Source organism: Stegodyphus dumicola, chromosome 5 (genome assembly GCF_044657685.1).
Source record: "Stegodyphus dumicola isolate Sdum_Otavi_A_Nest chromosome 5, ASM4465768v1".
Classification (NCBI taxonomy): Eukaryota; Metazoa; Arthropoda; class Arachnida; order Araneae; family Eresidae; genus Stegodyphus; species Stegodyphus dumicola.
The window spans coordinates 61,961,938-61,978,933 of record NC_140772.1 but is presented as its reverse complement, the minus strand read 5'-3'; the positions used below and the strand labels follow the sequence as shown (position 1 = coordinate 61,978,933).

Genomic DNA, 16,996 nt, shown 5'->3' with positions numbered 1-16,996 from the left:
TTAATAAAGAATATTATTTAAGCTCTTATTCCTATAAATCTACATAATAAATTACGGTACTCTTCTGTTGTCGGGACTTCATTCAAAAATGTATGTACGTATGCATGTAATATGTATGGATGTCTGTGTTACTGTATGCATGTATATATGCGCGAACGTATGTGGGTGTTTACTCATATATGCACACAGACGCATAATTACACTCTCGAATCCCTTCCGACAGCAGAACAGTATCTAAATTACTTTTCTCTTTTTAATTTATTAATCATTTCATGAGTTATAAATAAAAGCTTATTCAATAAATTAACAGAAATTCATAATTCCACTCCTATTCAGTTTCTAACTGGTAATACATTTCTTGTTTCATTAGAATCTTTTATCGTAAAACATCAAGGGGAGTTCTTTCGGTACTATTAAGGGTCATTACTTATAAGTAATCGTATAAGTTTTTAAGTACTATACTTGTCGTTAGTGTTAGAGAGACACTGGTCCTTTAGGCATTTCGGGTTGAAAGTAAGACAAAATCCGTTCTAAGTGTTCTTGATGAATCTTTTAATTCTGATAAAAACACAGGCAAAGCTGTTTTCGAGAGTACATTTAAAAGGACAATTTTCCGTGACAAACCATTAAGGAGCCTGCATAAAAGAACGAGATATTCCGGGTCAGACCGTTGAAGGGTTAAACACTAGCGGTTAAGCATACAAGTCATAACAACAACATTATTAACAAAAGAAACAACTTTCAGTTCTAGAACTTTCCACAAACATACTGATACAGCTCTTCTCGGTATGACGGAGTTCAGTCAGAGGTAACCACTTTAAACTACTAAACTACTCAAACAGAGCGCAATGGAAAGCGAGTACAAAGAACGAAGTTCGAAGATCTAACTGTGAACTGAAAATTGATAACTAATGCTCTGTCCGGTCTTATATAGTTCCCCCCCCCCCCAGCAGCCGAAAACTTTCCACTACTTTTTCTTTCTCCAAACTGCTGGAAGGCATATAGAGTTACATTTCCATATAAGGGACCGATATGGTATATTTAAATATAGGGATCAATTATAGTCATTCAATTAGAGTACCAGTTACAGTTATACAGAGACCGGACCAAACTGTAACCAAATTTGGAGCCTTTTTTCTAAATCTATAATATAATTTTATAATAGGATTAATAAATAAATCCTATTATAAAATTTGGTGATAAAAGTTAGTCGCCAATACCATACCAACTAGTGATATCTCTCCAATTTAACGAAACAGCAATTTTTATGTTAAATAGAAGTGCCCTGTTATTTTCCGAGATCTTGGAATTATCACGTTCCAACCGAATGCCTTTCCATCATCGGATGACGCCGTCTGTAACATGACGTTATCAGGTTCAATTGGTCCGTCTTACTTTCTTCGAGAACATGCAAGGACCTGATTCGGAACAGAGAGCTTACTAAAGCTATGTTCAATAACTGTGGGAAGTAGACAGGATACACAAGAAGGGTATACAAAACCCTTTATTTTTCTCTATTTACAATAACTTCCGTACTTCGGAATACAAAGACCCACTACTTGTGGTCTAAACGTAAAAATATAAAAATAAAACTAAACTCTAATTTAACATTAAAATAATAAACGTGGAAGATTGGCCTTATATTAACCGGAAGCCGTATGTAGTACAGAGAACAGTGAACACAACAATACGTTTAAAGTTATCAAGAGGATTAAACCTCTGGCCTGGAAGGCAACCAGCAACTGAGTAAAACTTCTAAGGTAAGCGGCCTGCTTCGACTAACTGCTTCCTCTCTCTCGCTTGGCAAAAAGCCACAACTTAAATACTTGGCGTTCGCCAGACAAACTTTGCATAAATACATTAACGCTTATAATTCTGGCCGGAAGTAGAAAATAAGAAGTGATAGTAAAGATTTAAAATAAAATAAACGTTAGTAAAACTTAAGATCCTTACAACGTGAGTCCGAGAAAACGTAATGTTCTTTCGTTGTAGAACTACAGAACTGCAGACGAATATAGACCTCCGATCGAGGTCTGACTAGCAGACCCATAAAAGCATTGGGCAGAACAAACGTAGATATGAATTTTCGTAGTCATTTTGCTTCGAGCACCACTCCATCGGCATCATTCGTCAAAAGTACGTTCTGACCACTCTATCAATTCCCGTCACGAGAAGTGAATGGAGTCAAACCCCCTTGAATTCGGTCGACGATCTCCGATCTATAGCTCCACAACAGCAAGAGGAACAGACACGACAGTACCAGTACGGTCCCTGCCAAGCCTGATCCAGCCTTAGATTGAACTAGTGCTTTAATCCTGTGAAGTCAAATTATGTGTCCCCGTGGTTGAGACTGCCTAAGTACAGATCCTAGCCAGTACTTCCCAAAAATGCTCTTGAGTGAACACCGGGGGGGGAGTCATAGAGCTACAAATCGAAATGTCCTGCCAGATAAGTTTCCTATTTGAACACTCCATTAAATCAACTATGTGTTTAATGTCACCGTCTTCTAGCTGGTCCTTTCTGACTTCTAGCTTGTCCTTTCTGACTTTCTGACTTTCTGACCTCGTCATTCCTTGGGTCTAGATCAGGCACTGTTGAACCAGAAACTTGACGTGCAACCCGATTAACAACTTATATTTGGCTTAGACCTTGAAAAAATATCGGCAGCTTTCTGGACACGTTCTTCTAGCAAGGCTGCTGGCGTTTCTGTGTGACAAACCTTTCCTATGACAAATAGTTATGTCATATTCCTGGAGTCTTTGAATCCATCTGGCATCTTGAAATTTAGGAGCCAGATCAACGATGCATGATCTGTGTTCAGCAGAAAGCTTCTGTCATAAAGTTAATGGTGGAAATGTTCTATTGCTTTAATCCCTTTTCATGTAAGTCGCTCTTTTCTTGATGCCAGGCGCTTATGATTTTGAAATATTATTATACTCTAATGCATGTTGCTCCATTGAAGAAAAGTCCCAAATTTTAATTAGGTTTTTCAAAACGCAGTTGAAAACAAATAAATAACATTCAACTTGTATTATATTTTACAAAATTTAAACCAATTTATCAAGAATTAATAGAGTTGACTTAAATACAAGGCGTTACTTCCAGTTAGCCATTATTGGCACTAAATGACACTGTTTTGTGACAATTTTTGTTTGATTCAAATCTTAGTCCTCTTCATGTTTTAGAACAGAATTACAAACTTCTTACTTACTTAAGTTTACATTAAAAATAATTTCAAAAATTTGAAAATACACCGGTTAATTGAATGCCTAATAGTCGGATTTTTACTATAATAGAATTTCAAGTGTCATAAAAGGGAAGTACATGTGATGGAACTTTGAAGAAACCATTTTCACATGCATTTCCTGAGACTATTCAACAACGAAGGAGGTTAGAGATTCTAAGCTCCTTGTAAAAAATATATCTTCTATTTGAACTGTTTTCAGTGGCGCCAATGCAGATGTTAATTTTGGCGCACTTGCTCAGGATGCTGAAATGAATATAGCTTCTTATTATAAAAGAAATTCAAGTTAGCTCATACAATAATTGGGCTTTTGGCACATATAATGCGCTATTGTACCCAAACATCGGTTGGTTCAGCCATTTCCCGCTCTGACAAGGTACAAATTTCATTCTCCAACATGCAACGTTGTGATATAATTCTTAAGAGGTGGATATGGATTTTCCACTATTTTCATATATTGACAGTTTGCTCAGAACTTAGAAACGTCTGTTAATTAATTGAAATCAAATATCAACAACTGTCATCTCATAGGAAAATTTACTACAAAATGCGAATGTACGCAGTGTCAAGTACATTGTTCCATTTTAGCGGGTTTTTCAAACAATGTTTACTCAGTGGCAACGATGAGTTTCAGAAGTTTTCGCTTTTTTATTTTGTGCGTGTTATATGAGCTGTGAAAGTGCATTATATTCATTAATGATCTTCGCTTGTATACGGTATTTAAATACTGTATTGTAAAAAAATTTAAGTCGTAAGAGTCAAAATAAAAAGAAAGTGATGTTTTATATATATGTGTTCTATATATAATATGTGGGTAAAAATTTTCGTCTGCTTTTGAAAGTTCGTTCTTTGTTTTCACTGTTGATAGTAATTGCTGCATATGTCTGTTGTAGTATTTGTTTACGTAAGTTTATGATTTATTATAGCATTATTTTTTAATAACTTAAGTTGAAATATTTTCATTTGTATGACAGACTTTGTCGCGGTAATAACCTGCAACGTTTTGCGTCGATATGCACCAAGCCGCCAACTTTTCATCTAACATTTTGTATTATAAATGGCATGGAATATATTTTTATTTGCATTTGCATATAGTATTTATATATTGGAGAATAATAAAAAAATTTTCATCTGTGTAAAATAAAATCTATTATTAATAACTTTTTTATCATTAAACATTTTGTATATTATTATAGTAGAACATTATTTTAACTGTATCTTTTGTAACTTATTAAGGAAGTGTGTTTATTGCGTATTCAGCTTTATGGGGAAATCGGGAAATTTTATTATTTTAAATTATTTCTTTTAAGTGAAATGGTTTCCAAGTTAGCAGAAAAATATTTGCTTGACATACTTGAAAAGGCTGTCAAACATGGAGATTCTTGTGAGATTCAGAATGTTTTCAAAAATAATAATTTTGCAGTGGAGAATTTAAATGTGGTTATAAGCAAGGTATGTCTTGAATTTTATTTAATATTTTTACTTATTAATTTTATTTTATATTACACAACTTTACTCCTATATAGTATTTTGAAATACTTTTATGATCAAATTTTTAATTATAAAATCGCAAATTTTTAAAAATAATTTTCAGCACAAAATATTTAAAATTAATTTTTTTGTCATTTCAAATAAAGTAATGAAATATCTTTTGTTTGATGCATTTAAATGGTTTCAAACACATGTTTATTTTGGACTTTATATAGGTAGGGAATATTATATATTCCTGCCAGTCTAATTTGCCTGGATTTGAAATTACTATTCAGAATATTCTAAAAGTCCTTTTGGTAAGTTTTATTTGCAATTTTTTTAAAAAATTTGGGAATTACTCTTGTACATGCCGTCAGTTGGTGAGAAATTTCTCAGCAAACATTTTTGGCAAGAAACTCCACGGCACTATATTACTATCTAAATTTTTTGTCTACATTTCGAACTTTAAGCCTAAAATGTCTGCAAAAATGCAGTTTTCGCATTTGAAAAAAACTCCGTTTTGAACACACAATTTACACCAAACATCCAAAACAAAAACAAATAATTTAGATCGCAAAAACATAAAGTTCCTAACCAAAAATATTTGACAAGAATCCATGTGCACAGCGATCTGTTTTAGCTTAAAAAAACATCGGGGAATTGCACAATCTATACAGCGTAGGAATCTAGGAATTACGCACACCTCACTATAATAAACTAACATAAAAACAATAAATTTCGGTAAAAGTATAGTTTAGAGTATCCCTTGGCGAAACTTGATGATTTTTGGCGGCACATGGATACCGAGTTTGTGCAATTCTTTGGCTCATTACTTTGGCTTGCTATGGGATTTTTTTTTAAGTGAAAATAGGTCAACGTGTACATGGATAAAGTCAAAGGAGTGCTCAATGCCATTTTTGTACAATTCGGGGATATTTTTTTAAGTGAAAATAAGTCGATGTGTACATGGATACCGAGTTTGTGCAATTGTCTTGTTATTTTGGTTTGCGAAGCGGCGATTTTTGGTTCAAAATAGTTGTACCTGGCAAAATATTTCCTTTGATTACATCCAATAAAGTTTCTTTCCTTCTATCCTCAACTACTTCAAAAAAACACCTTCCCATCCCTCGTTCTATTCTACCAAACACCCACTTTCCCACCACTCATTTACCTCTATTATACTTCCTCTTTCCAAATTTACTTTCATCTATTTCAACAACAATTCCTGCACCACCAATCTTTTCACCTTTCCGAAGACAAATATCCACGCATACATCTCTACAAAAAATTTTCCAATCCGTTACCGTCTTATTATTGTTAATATTCAATTTCGTCTTGATGATTTTCGAGTTTGCGTCGTACACCCAGAGCCACGTAAAAATCAAAATATCAGTCATACTCAAATGACTTTTTTCAAACCAGGTACCCTTTCTGATTGAACACTTCACATAGTGACCATCTGAACCTTTCTTCCTACAAACCTATTCAAGTCCATCTAAGCGGTTTTTATGTTTGACTAGACACATATCCTTCCTACATACAGGACACTTATAATGGCTACTAAGTAAACCTTCATTTACACATCAGTCAATAAAAGCTCTTTTCCTCTTTTGCTCCAAATCGTACAGAAACAGATTAATATTACTACATTCAGCCATTCTACCGTCTAAACAATAAAACCAACACACACCACAAAAGTGCTTGCAAAACATCCCATGATTCAAAATTTCCCAGAATCATGCACCCAATTACTTCATAATACGATTTCCATAACATTCAACTACTCAGGATGCCTACTTTAGGATCACTGGATCTGTCTGCAACTTGAGCGAACAATATTGACTAAAAAATGACCGGTATGGATAGCCATCACAACATACCGAAGAGAGCCATTTTGTGGTCCTTAGTTGGTGGGTCCATTTTCCAAGTGGCAACAGTGCTGATTTTCAACAGTCAGCAGTCCAGTATACAATAGAATGTAAAACTGTTGCCAAAACCACATTTATATAAGACTGAAACTATTCAAAAAGATGTGATAAAATCGAAAATATAATGTAAAAATAATCTGATTCGAATTTTGAAAAAATCGCTATTGTCTAGATCAGTGGTGCGCAAACTAGGGGTCGCGACCCCTGTGGGGGTCGCCAGAAGTTTTTCGAGGGTCGCCAAATTTTTATGAAATGCATTATGCCTGCATGCTGCATACCATACAGTGTGCATATAAAGAGTGAAGTGCCGTCACTCACTGTTTAATTGCAATTTCATGCTGTCCGCTCTTTCTTTGACCGTAATGCATAATGTATGTAAAGTGTGAAGACACAAGTTTTGCACTCCGGTAGATAGCGCCCTCTTCGCGGTAATTCGCCAGTATTAATGAAAAGCGCCTATTTGACTAGACATTAACCGCAGTCGCTTCCATGATCAGCCAATCAGTTGACGAGGTACGCGGTGTATCTGATAGTCAGAGTGAAGACGTGAAGTGTTCGCATGAAATTGTAGCATGTAGCAGTTGGCCTGCAATTGTTTTAGTTCATCCTCGAGTTTTATCATGTGATGTTGTGTAATTATGATTTTTTATATTTTTATCGAGCTTTGCTACTCTTTGCTATCAGGTATGTACTATCATTAGATAAAGATCTCTGTTAATTTTATTGAATTTCTCGAAAAAAAATGATAAAATTTTATATATTATTTGTTTTAGTTTAAATAATTTAACCCCTATCTTCATAATGGATAAATGGGTAATACGTATACCAGGTACATCTTCAGCTAACAAACGAATACTGATGAGGAGTCGCAAAATACTGAACTAAATGCCCGATCTAAAAAAATAAGAAAATGCAATGAGGAATTTATTAAGTATGGTTTTACATTTTGTATTGTTGATGATGAAGAACGCCCGATATGTGTCATTTGCAATGAAAAATTAGCAAATGAGAGCATGAAACCAGCTAAATTAAAAAGGCACCTGGAAACTAAACATAAAGAACTTCAAACTAAACATGCCGATTTTTTTCAAAGACGAGCGGAAAATCTGAAAATTCAAAGTGCACATTTAAAGAAATTTACGACAATGCCTCAGAAAGCATTACGAGCTTCTTTAGAAGTTTCTTATCTAACAGGTGTGTGTGTGTATTTAATTATGGCAAAACACACTAGGGCTATCTGCCTCACGGGGAGGGATGCCTTCGTGGAGGTCTTTCTAAGGGAAACTGGCTCGTATACACGTTACACATGGGGAAAACCACGAAAACACCCATGCAGCCAGCCCGTTCGCGGGATTCGAACCTTGGACCGAACTACCAGTGTTCAGCGACTTTACCGCTCGCCGCACTTATCTAATAGGAAAAACAATGAAACCCCATACAATTGGAGAATCCCTTATCCTTCCTGCAGCAACTAAGATGACATCAATTATGCATGGCAATAAATATGGAAATGAAGTAAAAACAATACCATTATCAAGAGATACCGTGTCTCGGCGGATTTCCGAAATGTCACGAAATATCGAGTCAGAAGTCATAAAACGCATACAAAATTCATCTGTATTTGCTTTACATCTGGACGAGACTACTGATATAACTAAAATGGGTTTATTTTTAATGAAGATATAACAGAAACATTTTTACGTTGCAAAAGTTTGGAAGGAAAAACAACTGGAGAAAAAATATTCGAAGTAATAAATGAATATTTTGAAACAAAGTCCCTTACCTGGGGTGTACTTGTACTGATGGTGCTGCAGCATTAACAGGTTCGAATAAAGGGCTCAGAGGTTTAATTCAGAAGGTGGCACCTCATATGGTATTTAATCACTGTATGATTCATCGGTAAGCTCTTGTTGCAAAAGATATGGATGAAGAGTTGCACAACATATTACAAGACGCTGTTAGTTCAATTAACTACATTAAATGCAACAGCCACAACAGCCGTCTCTTTTCAATACTTTGCAATGAGATGGGCTCAACGTATGAGAGATTACTGTTACACACCGAAGTCAGATGGCTTTCACATGATAAAATACTACGACGGATATTTGATTTGAGAAATGAAGTGTACATGTTTTTAATCGAAAAGAAACATAGATTGGCAAGTTATTATATAAATGAAGTTTGGCTAGGGAAGCTGAGCTATTTAGTTGATATTTTCGAAAAACTTAACGACTTAAATTTGAGCTTGCAGGGTGAGAATTCAACTATCATAGCTTCAGCCAGTAAAATTCAAGCTTTTAAGAATAAGCTTAGTCTCTGGCAAACTGAACTGAATAAAAACAACACCGACATGTTCCCTTGCTTTAACGATTTTATCATGGAAAATAATATAGATATATTTACATTTAAAAACATCATTTCCAATCACATTGAAAAGTTAAAGGAAAAATTTAAAAATTTTTCGAGAAGATTCGAGGATTTTCCTGAAAACGATCTTGGTTGGATTCGTGATCCATTTTCCTTTGACATATGCAGTTCAACTCTTCAAATTAGTGAGAAAGAGCAATTGATAGATCTAATTAGTGATTATACTCTTCGAAATCAATTTAAGACTCAGTCTTGCCAAAAATTTTGACTATCCGTGGAAAAACAATATCTTGTTTTATGCAAGAATGCCATCAGAGTGTTAATACAATTTGCATCAACGTATTTATGTGAAACTGGATTTAGCAAACTAGTTTCAATAAAAACTAAATACCGCTCGCGTTTAAACCCTGAAGATGATATGCGAATTGCAATTAGCAACATACATCCAAACATCGATGAGATAATTAGAAACTTACAGCCACATACATCTCATTAAAGGGCAATTTACTGATTTTTGTGTTATACAAAAAGTATTTTCTTAAAATTGTCAGATATCATGATGTTTTTATTTGATGAAACGAAAGAAATGCGCGAAATATACATCGTATTTGTGAACACTAATCTCTAGCGGTCGCCAAAAATTTTCTCTCTACAAAAGGGGTCGCAGTCGAAAAAAGTTTGCGCACCACTGGTCTAGATGCATCAATATACCAAATTTTGTAGCCCTGCGTCTATTAGCTTACGCGCAGTACAAACGAAAGGCACACATACATTTTCTTTTATTATATGTAGAGATTTAACATTTAAGAAGTATTTTAATAGTTAAGAAAATTCTCAAGATTTCTTTAAAAGCATTCTCCTGGTTTTATGGTTTGATATGCTGGTATTTTTAATTACAATAAAATTTCAAGCTTCAAATTCCTAATTATAACTTTGATAATAAAATAAGTTTCAAATAAATTAAAGTATTCTTATCCTAATCATAATAAATATATAATAACTATATCCCTTAATACAAATATTAATTAAAAAATCAACCAACTTTCTGTTGAAGGAAAAAAATCATGAAAAACTTTTCAGTATTTTACAAACAGTGAAATAAGCAAAAAATAACATGAAAGAAATTCAAAAAAAACAAAAAATTCTGCGCAGAATTTTACTCTGCAGAACAACTTTATATATATATATATATATAAAAAAAAGTATTATATATATAAAAAAATGGCAATGAAATATGCCAATCTCTTAAAAACAGTGACATAAGAAATACGATGAAAAATTGTTGCCAAACCCATATTTCTAAAAGAATGAAACTATTCAAAATGATGCGATTTCATCAAAAATCTGTCAACAACAATTAGAAAAGAAAATTGTTGCCAAAAGCACATTTCTAAAGATGTGAGATGTGAAAAGTGTACTCGGAAGCTTCATTTAAAAATACAAAATATTATCATTTTTCCAAAATTCTTTTTGCAAAAGCATCGCAAGGATGAAAGTTTAACGTGTCCAAAAATCAAAGAAAAATAAACTGTACATTTAAAAAAATAAACGTTTTTAGAAAAAATTCCGTTGAAAAGGTGTTAAGCTCACTTTATTAAATCTTTTTGTATTTAATCGATTTATTGAAACACGAAATTTATTTTAAGTTCGTAAAATAGCTAAGTGCCTACGTTTCATGGCGATGTGAAAATGGAGTGTGTAGAGTAAAATCTCGCTTTCCTATAGCCCATTATGTCTCAAAATGACGCAATTTCATCACAAAACATAAAATAAAAAAAATTATAATTCAAAGCTCGAAAAAATCGCTTCGAGGTGCACTGGCTCTTGTCTAGATGCACCTATGTACCAAATTTCGTAGCCGTGTTTCTATTAGCTTATGCGCAGCGCAAACGAAAGACACACACACAGACAGACTCTTTCTTTTATTATATGTAGAGATGTCCAGCTTTTGGGAAAATTTGACCTCATGAATTACTTTTGTCAAAAGTATACAAAATGCAGTTTTTGTAAATATAATCTCACTTCTTTCAAATTAACTCACTACTCTCGTTATTATTTTTATCTGTACTTCCACAATACAGTTTTTTTTGTAAAGTGAAGCATAATTTCATTTGATAAAAGCTAAAACTTTTCAGTTGTTTCCAATATTTTGCGATTCTTAAAAGATGTTTAGTTATACTTTTTAATTTTGCAAATTCAAAAGTTGTTAAGAAAGCAACAAATGCAGAATATATTGAATGAGGAAATGCATTGAAACTAATACTGAGACAGTTCTTGAATGATTATAACTGATATTTGGAACAAGTGACATTATAAAATTACCTGAGATGTGCATAAATTTTAAATACTTTTAGAGAAAAATTTAAGCTGTTTGAAATAAAAAAACATATTCTTGTTTTAAACTTTATAAACATTTTATTTAAAATCTATGCAATTAAAAAAATTTTTTTTTTCTTATTTTTACATTTAAGTCTAATATGTTTCTCCCTCAGTAAGATTAATTAGTAATTTGCTGCAGTTTTAAAAATTTCTAATTTGTAAAACTATCACACAGTTCTCTTAAAAATGAGTAATTTAATTTAGAGAAAATGTCTGACTTTTAAATAGTACTAATCTCTTATCACAACCACCTTAGTTGAAGTTGTTAAATTTCCAGAATGTGCCAAACTTTAGCAACCATGTGAATAACATGGTATAGGTGACCATGCCAATAACCATTCTTCAGGCAGCTATGCTGAACTTTTAATCTAATTTGGTAACAATCCTTCAGTCAAGCAATGTTGTCATTTTTATATGCTTTCTTTTTGTTGTATTCCAAGGTTTTTACAAAAAATTCATAATATTTATTGTCTTAAATTTTATTTTAAAATATGCATTTATGGAATTTGGCAGCAATGGATGAAACTGCAGAAAAATTGCACCAGGACTACAGAAATTTGTTGTAAAATCTCCAAAGTATACAATTAGCATATGTGTTCGGTAGGTAGCTAAGTAGCTTGTGTAGTAGCTGAGGCTTGCGAGATGTTGAGTCTGTACAATTCTGTGATTTTTTTAAGTGTACACAGATCACTGTGTACTTAGAGAGAAGAATAGTACCTCCCTCTAAAAAAGAATTGGAGAATAATGTGTTTTATTTTTAATAATTAAGGGTTGTATTTTAAATTGCTAAAGTATGTTTTCTTTTCATATGATGATAATGTTTCCTGATTTCATATGGTGATAATGTAACCTATAAATTTCAATAGTTCAGTAATCTTTTTTTAAAAAAAATTTGCAAAAATCACCAACATGTACCCAATAAGTAACTTATACCTTTTCATCTTGTTGCATTAATACATAAGTACCATTAACCACTTCCAGTTTTGCCCGAACGCCCTTCGGGTACTTGGAAACAGTACTTTTTTTATTTTCCTGAGCGGCGTTCGGGCAACAGTTTTTTTTCTAGTTTAATACACTGATTTGCCCGAATTTTTTGCTTGTTTAGTGTATAATGTTTCTAACAGATGGTGCTAGTAATCCAGTAAAGTTGGAATTGCAAAACAACTGGTTTCAAGGTTAGGTTTTACTGAATTCTTTTATGCAAGTAAAGGCGCGAAATATCTTTTCACTAGTATACAATTAGCATATGTGTTCGGTAGGTAGCTAAGTAGCTTGTGTAGCAGCATTAGCTGACAGTACTGTTTTATTAGCCTTCTTGCAATGCCTAATTCTGCATTATTCTGCTAATTCAGCACTCAGGTTGTAACTTAGTGGCAGTCTTTTCCTTTAAATAGCTTCTTCTGATTTAAAGGTTATTTTGGTTCACTCTTATAACAATTTGAGATAAATTTATTCTACTTTTTACTATTACTTATTTTATTATATGATTTGCAGTTATGAAATAACATTAGCTTTATTTTAAAATTACAGTTAAGTAAATGCAAGTAAACTACTTTTCAGCAAAACGAATTTCTACAAGAAATCCATGTCACTATGTACTCAAAACTAAAAAGTAACCACTACCTCAAAACCATGTACCAAAAAAGACAAATTTATACTTTCTGTTTTAATAAGGCGACTGAAAAATTTAACTTTCATTATGTATGTGTATTAAATTTATATTTGACATTGCACCAACTTTTGTTTTTTGATGAAAGCACATTTTTTCTGAAATGATATGCTGATTCTTTTTCCATAGTTTGAATCTAGGTCTTATGCCAGCATTTCTCAAACTGTGGGGTGCGCCACCTAAGATGGAAGCACCACAGATTGAAAATAAAATAATAAAATGCTACAGCTAGATTAAAAAAAAACTTTATTGAAATTTTATTTGACAATGATAAAGAAACATTCTAAGGACTAATGGCTAACATGAGCTTGTTTTAAGGTGCACAACTTGTCTAAATTTGGTTCCATGTTAGGGATGGCCACTCTGAGTTCATTTTTTACTTGAAGCTTTTTTTTTTTTTTTTTTTTTTTTTTATTTAGGTTTTAAGGCAGCAAGTGCAGAAAATCCATTTTCACAAAGATAAGACGTTGGAAAAGGCAACAAAATTCTAAGCGCTTTGACTTTTATAATGGAGTAGTTGTTTGGAAGTTCAGTCCAGAAGTTTTTTAAAGATTTGTTAACAAAGTTTGACTTTTTTAAGGTACTTGTTGAAACATCTATTAGTTGTTCTTCTTCTTGTAGTGATAGTCTGAGAGGTCTATTCTCAAATGGATTTAAAACCCAGCTCCAGTCTGACAACTTTATATCATTTTCTGCAAAAGAAGTATCATTTGAAATTCTCACTCAAGTTTTCTAAATGGCTTCACATGGTTTTTAATATCTCAGCTGTGTGATTATTTTCCAACGGGGAATCTTTCACAAAATCACACAACTTGGGAATCATTTCAAAACTGTTTTCTTTCAATTTGTTATGCCATAACTGCATTTTCTTACAAAAAGAATCAGTCTTTTGACACAAATCAAATATATTTATATCTTTTCCTTGCAGCTGAAGATTGAGTGTATAAAGTTTTTCAAAGATATCTAAGTAAAGAAATTTCAATAAAAATAATCTGTCGTAGAAATTTGTTGAATGCTTGTGACCCTCCTTGCTCAAAAATATCGCTATTTCCCTTCTTAGTTCAAAGACATGCTGAACTGCCTTACTGCATGACAACCATCTGGATGAGGAATAAAATAGCAAAGATTGGTGCTCAGCTCGTATCTTCACACAGAATAGATATTTGATTCCTTGATTTTAGTGGACTGGTTTTTATGAAGTTAACTATTTCTATAACTATTGTCAAAACTATGTTTAGTCCAGGACTTGGCGATTTTGGCGCTAATGCTTTCTATTGTATCGTGCAGTGCATCCAGATAATTTCTGAACATTCATTTTTTACTAGCACTTGTAAACTGTTATATTTACCAGACATGGCTTGAGTTCCATTGGTGCAAATCGCAACACAATTTTTTCATTCCAAATTCATTTTAGTAATAGCATCATTTGTAATCTTGAACAACTGTGGCTGTAGTTCTTCCTTCTAGCTGTTTACGAAACGATAAATCTTCAAATATTTTAGAACATTGGTAGAATCTGATATAGCAAATCAAACAGGAATCATTAGTGGAGTCAGTTGCTTTGTCAAGTTGTATAGCAAACAATTTTCCATTAACCCTTTCCAGCACATTACTCTTTAAACTTGAATTTTACCAAAAAAAATTTCTAGGCAGTCTATTTAGGCTTAGGAGAGTATGCAGGTACAGTCAAAAGTCGTTAATCCGGACTCGTCAGGACTTCGGATTTTTTCCGGATTATACATCATCAGTTTAAATCTTGTAAGATGGCATGCAGAAATTCTAAAATTAAAAATATGAAACCGTAATTTCTGAAATAAAAAACAATTATGATCTAAAGTGTATCAAAATTTACAAAAAAAAAAAAAAAAAAAAAAAAAAAAAAAAAAAAGCTTAATATTTATTTGTTTACTTTATTAAACATTTCTTTCAATGTAAGTTATTTAAGTTGCTTCGTTTTATGTGATAATACTTTCTCTTTAATTCTATAAACAGACATAATTTCTTGTTCAGTTACAAAGTTCCGCTGTTCAAGTCCCGTTAATTGCTGTGCCGAGAATACCGACTAACTTGTCAATCGAAATTTTTTCGCTTTCACTAACCTCTCTGTCACATTCTTCATGCCTTTATCCATTTTTTGCAGCAATTCCACTGTTTGTTTGTTGGACATCGAAACATACTTTCGTTTTGTAGATCCTTTGGAAGTTCCAGCATAATCGAAAGTTCAACTTTACTTTTATAAAATTGCTCTTACATTCTGCAAAAAATAATAAGCCGGATCCAATTCGAAGATTTAGGAACAACGCAATCATTAACATTTACTGAAATAGATAATTAGATAATTTTAGCTTATAACGTCCGTTATACATTAAACGCGCAGGCGAAAACGTATTCTGCACTTGCGCACATGCATATGCGCAGTAGTCAAGGTCTTACGCGCACGCGTAAAACGCCTGTGTGCATGTGCCAACGCGGCGCATGCGCAGAAAGTTTTTAGCTTTGAGGTCCGGATTATAGATCATTCCGGATTATGGGTGTCCGAATTTACGACTTTGGACTGTATATTTTTACAAAGATTGCACAAACCGTTTCCATTTTCTAGGTGTGTCCGAAGCAAACACATTGAGTCGTACGACCTGCGATAGTTGAGCATTGCTTTGAAGCACGTATTACAGTAAAATACTTTGTCTATAATTTAAAAACAGTAGAATCTGATCTCTGTAGCAGATTTAGCATAACCCAGGGTGCACCATGGGGAGGTCTGCTACTCTACACCCCCCAAAAAAAGGAAACTCGTTGCTTCGGCAATGCTGAGGCCTCTCCGAGCCATTTACACAATTTTAAAATTTATAAGAAAAATAATTAAAATCCTTTAATATTTACAATTAATTATTGACAAGAAAAAATAATTATTAAATATATACATAAAAATAAAAATCTACAGAAATCAAAACTGAGCAAACTACGCACGATGAAAGCCAGAGGAAAAAATGGTCTGCTCTCGCTGAAAATCAAGTAGCTAAGTGAAAACAAAGCACCGGGGTCTTCAAAATCAAAAACAGAAAAGAATAAAAACAAATATAAATAAATCTGCACTCTCAGCCTTCCCCGTCTTTGAAGCATGAGACCAGATTCTGTGACTCACTCCCACGTGAAGGCTCTACCAGTACAGTGTGTTCAGTCCGAACACACCATACACTGAAGGCTTCACTATACGTAATATTTCAAAGATAAAAATTAAAAGTAATACAGAATAGGCAGATTAGCATATGAACAACAAAATTATATAAAGATTTGTTTTCATTGATATTCTTTATATTAAAAAAAAAAAAAAAAATCTTAAACATTTCTTTGAAAAATCAGTGTCTTTAAAAACAGAATATATCTCAATGTTAATGATTTGCTTGTGTGGTGCTGCCATCTATTATTCATAAAAGAGCTTAAAAATAACCATTAGTATAGTTTTTGTGATATTTATCGATTATTTTCAGTGTCTAAAGAGGGAATATTTTTGGTGTGTTCACACCGAAACACACTGCGCCAGAAAGTTGATGCTGAATATAAACTGATATATCATTAATTCATCAACAGATTGTATCATTTGTTTGAGGAATATTGTTAATATTTGAAGCAAAATTTTCACCATTATTTCTACTATGCCTTTGCAAGTTGGTAAAATGATTTGCTCTGCAATAGTGTGGTTTTTTTTGCATTTAGCTACTTTGTAAGCCACTTTGTATGATGTCAAGAGAGCCTTCTCATTTACTGCCAGCACTTTATGGAAGTTTGGCTTCTGTTGTTTAAACAATCTCAGTTTTTCCTCAAAAAAATCACACGGTTTATTGACATATTCTCTATGCAGCCTTTCTAGATGCATCTTCAACTTATTTAGTTTCATGCTATCTGCAGCCAATACTTTTAAACAGATAACACATTGAGGTT

At 33.0% G+C, this 16,996-nt stretch overlaps 1 protein-coding gene across 7 annotated transcripts in view; it reads left to right on the top strand.

Annotated features, from left to right (window-relative positions):
- The first annotated feature begins 3,572 nt into the window (after positions 1-3,572).
- Positions 3,573-16,996, top strand: part of LOC118185255 (uncharacterized) — a 472,173-nt gene continuing 458,749 nt past the window's right edge. For 2 of the 7 annotated variants that reach the window (XM_085816710.1, XM_085816709.1), the window contains exons 1-3: positions 3,635-4,054; positions 4,555-4,696; positions 4,951-5,031. In XM_085816710.1, the coding sequence (XP_085672836.1) occupies positions 4,035-4,054; positions 4,555-4,696; positions 4,951-5,031 (243 nt within the window). In that variant the 5' untranslated portion in view covers positions 3,635-4,034. Of the gene's footprint in view, positions 4,149-4,554; positions 4,697-4,950; positions 5,032-16,996 lie in introns of all 7 variants that reach the window. The other 5 variants (XR_015041131.1, XM_085816706.1, XM_085816708.1 and 2 more) reach the window with 5 other exon arrangements.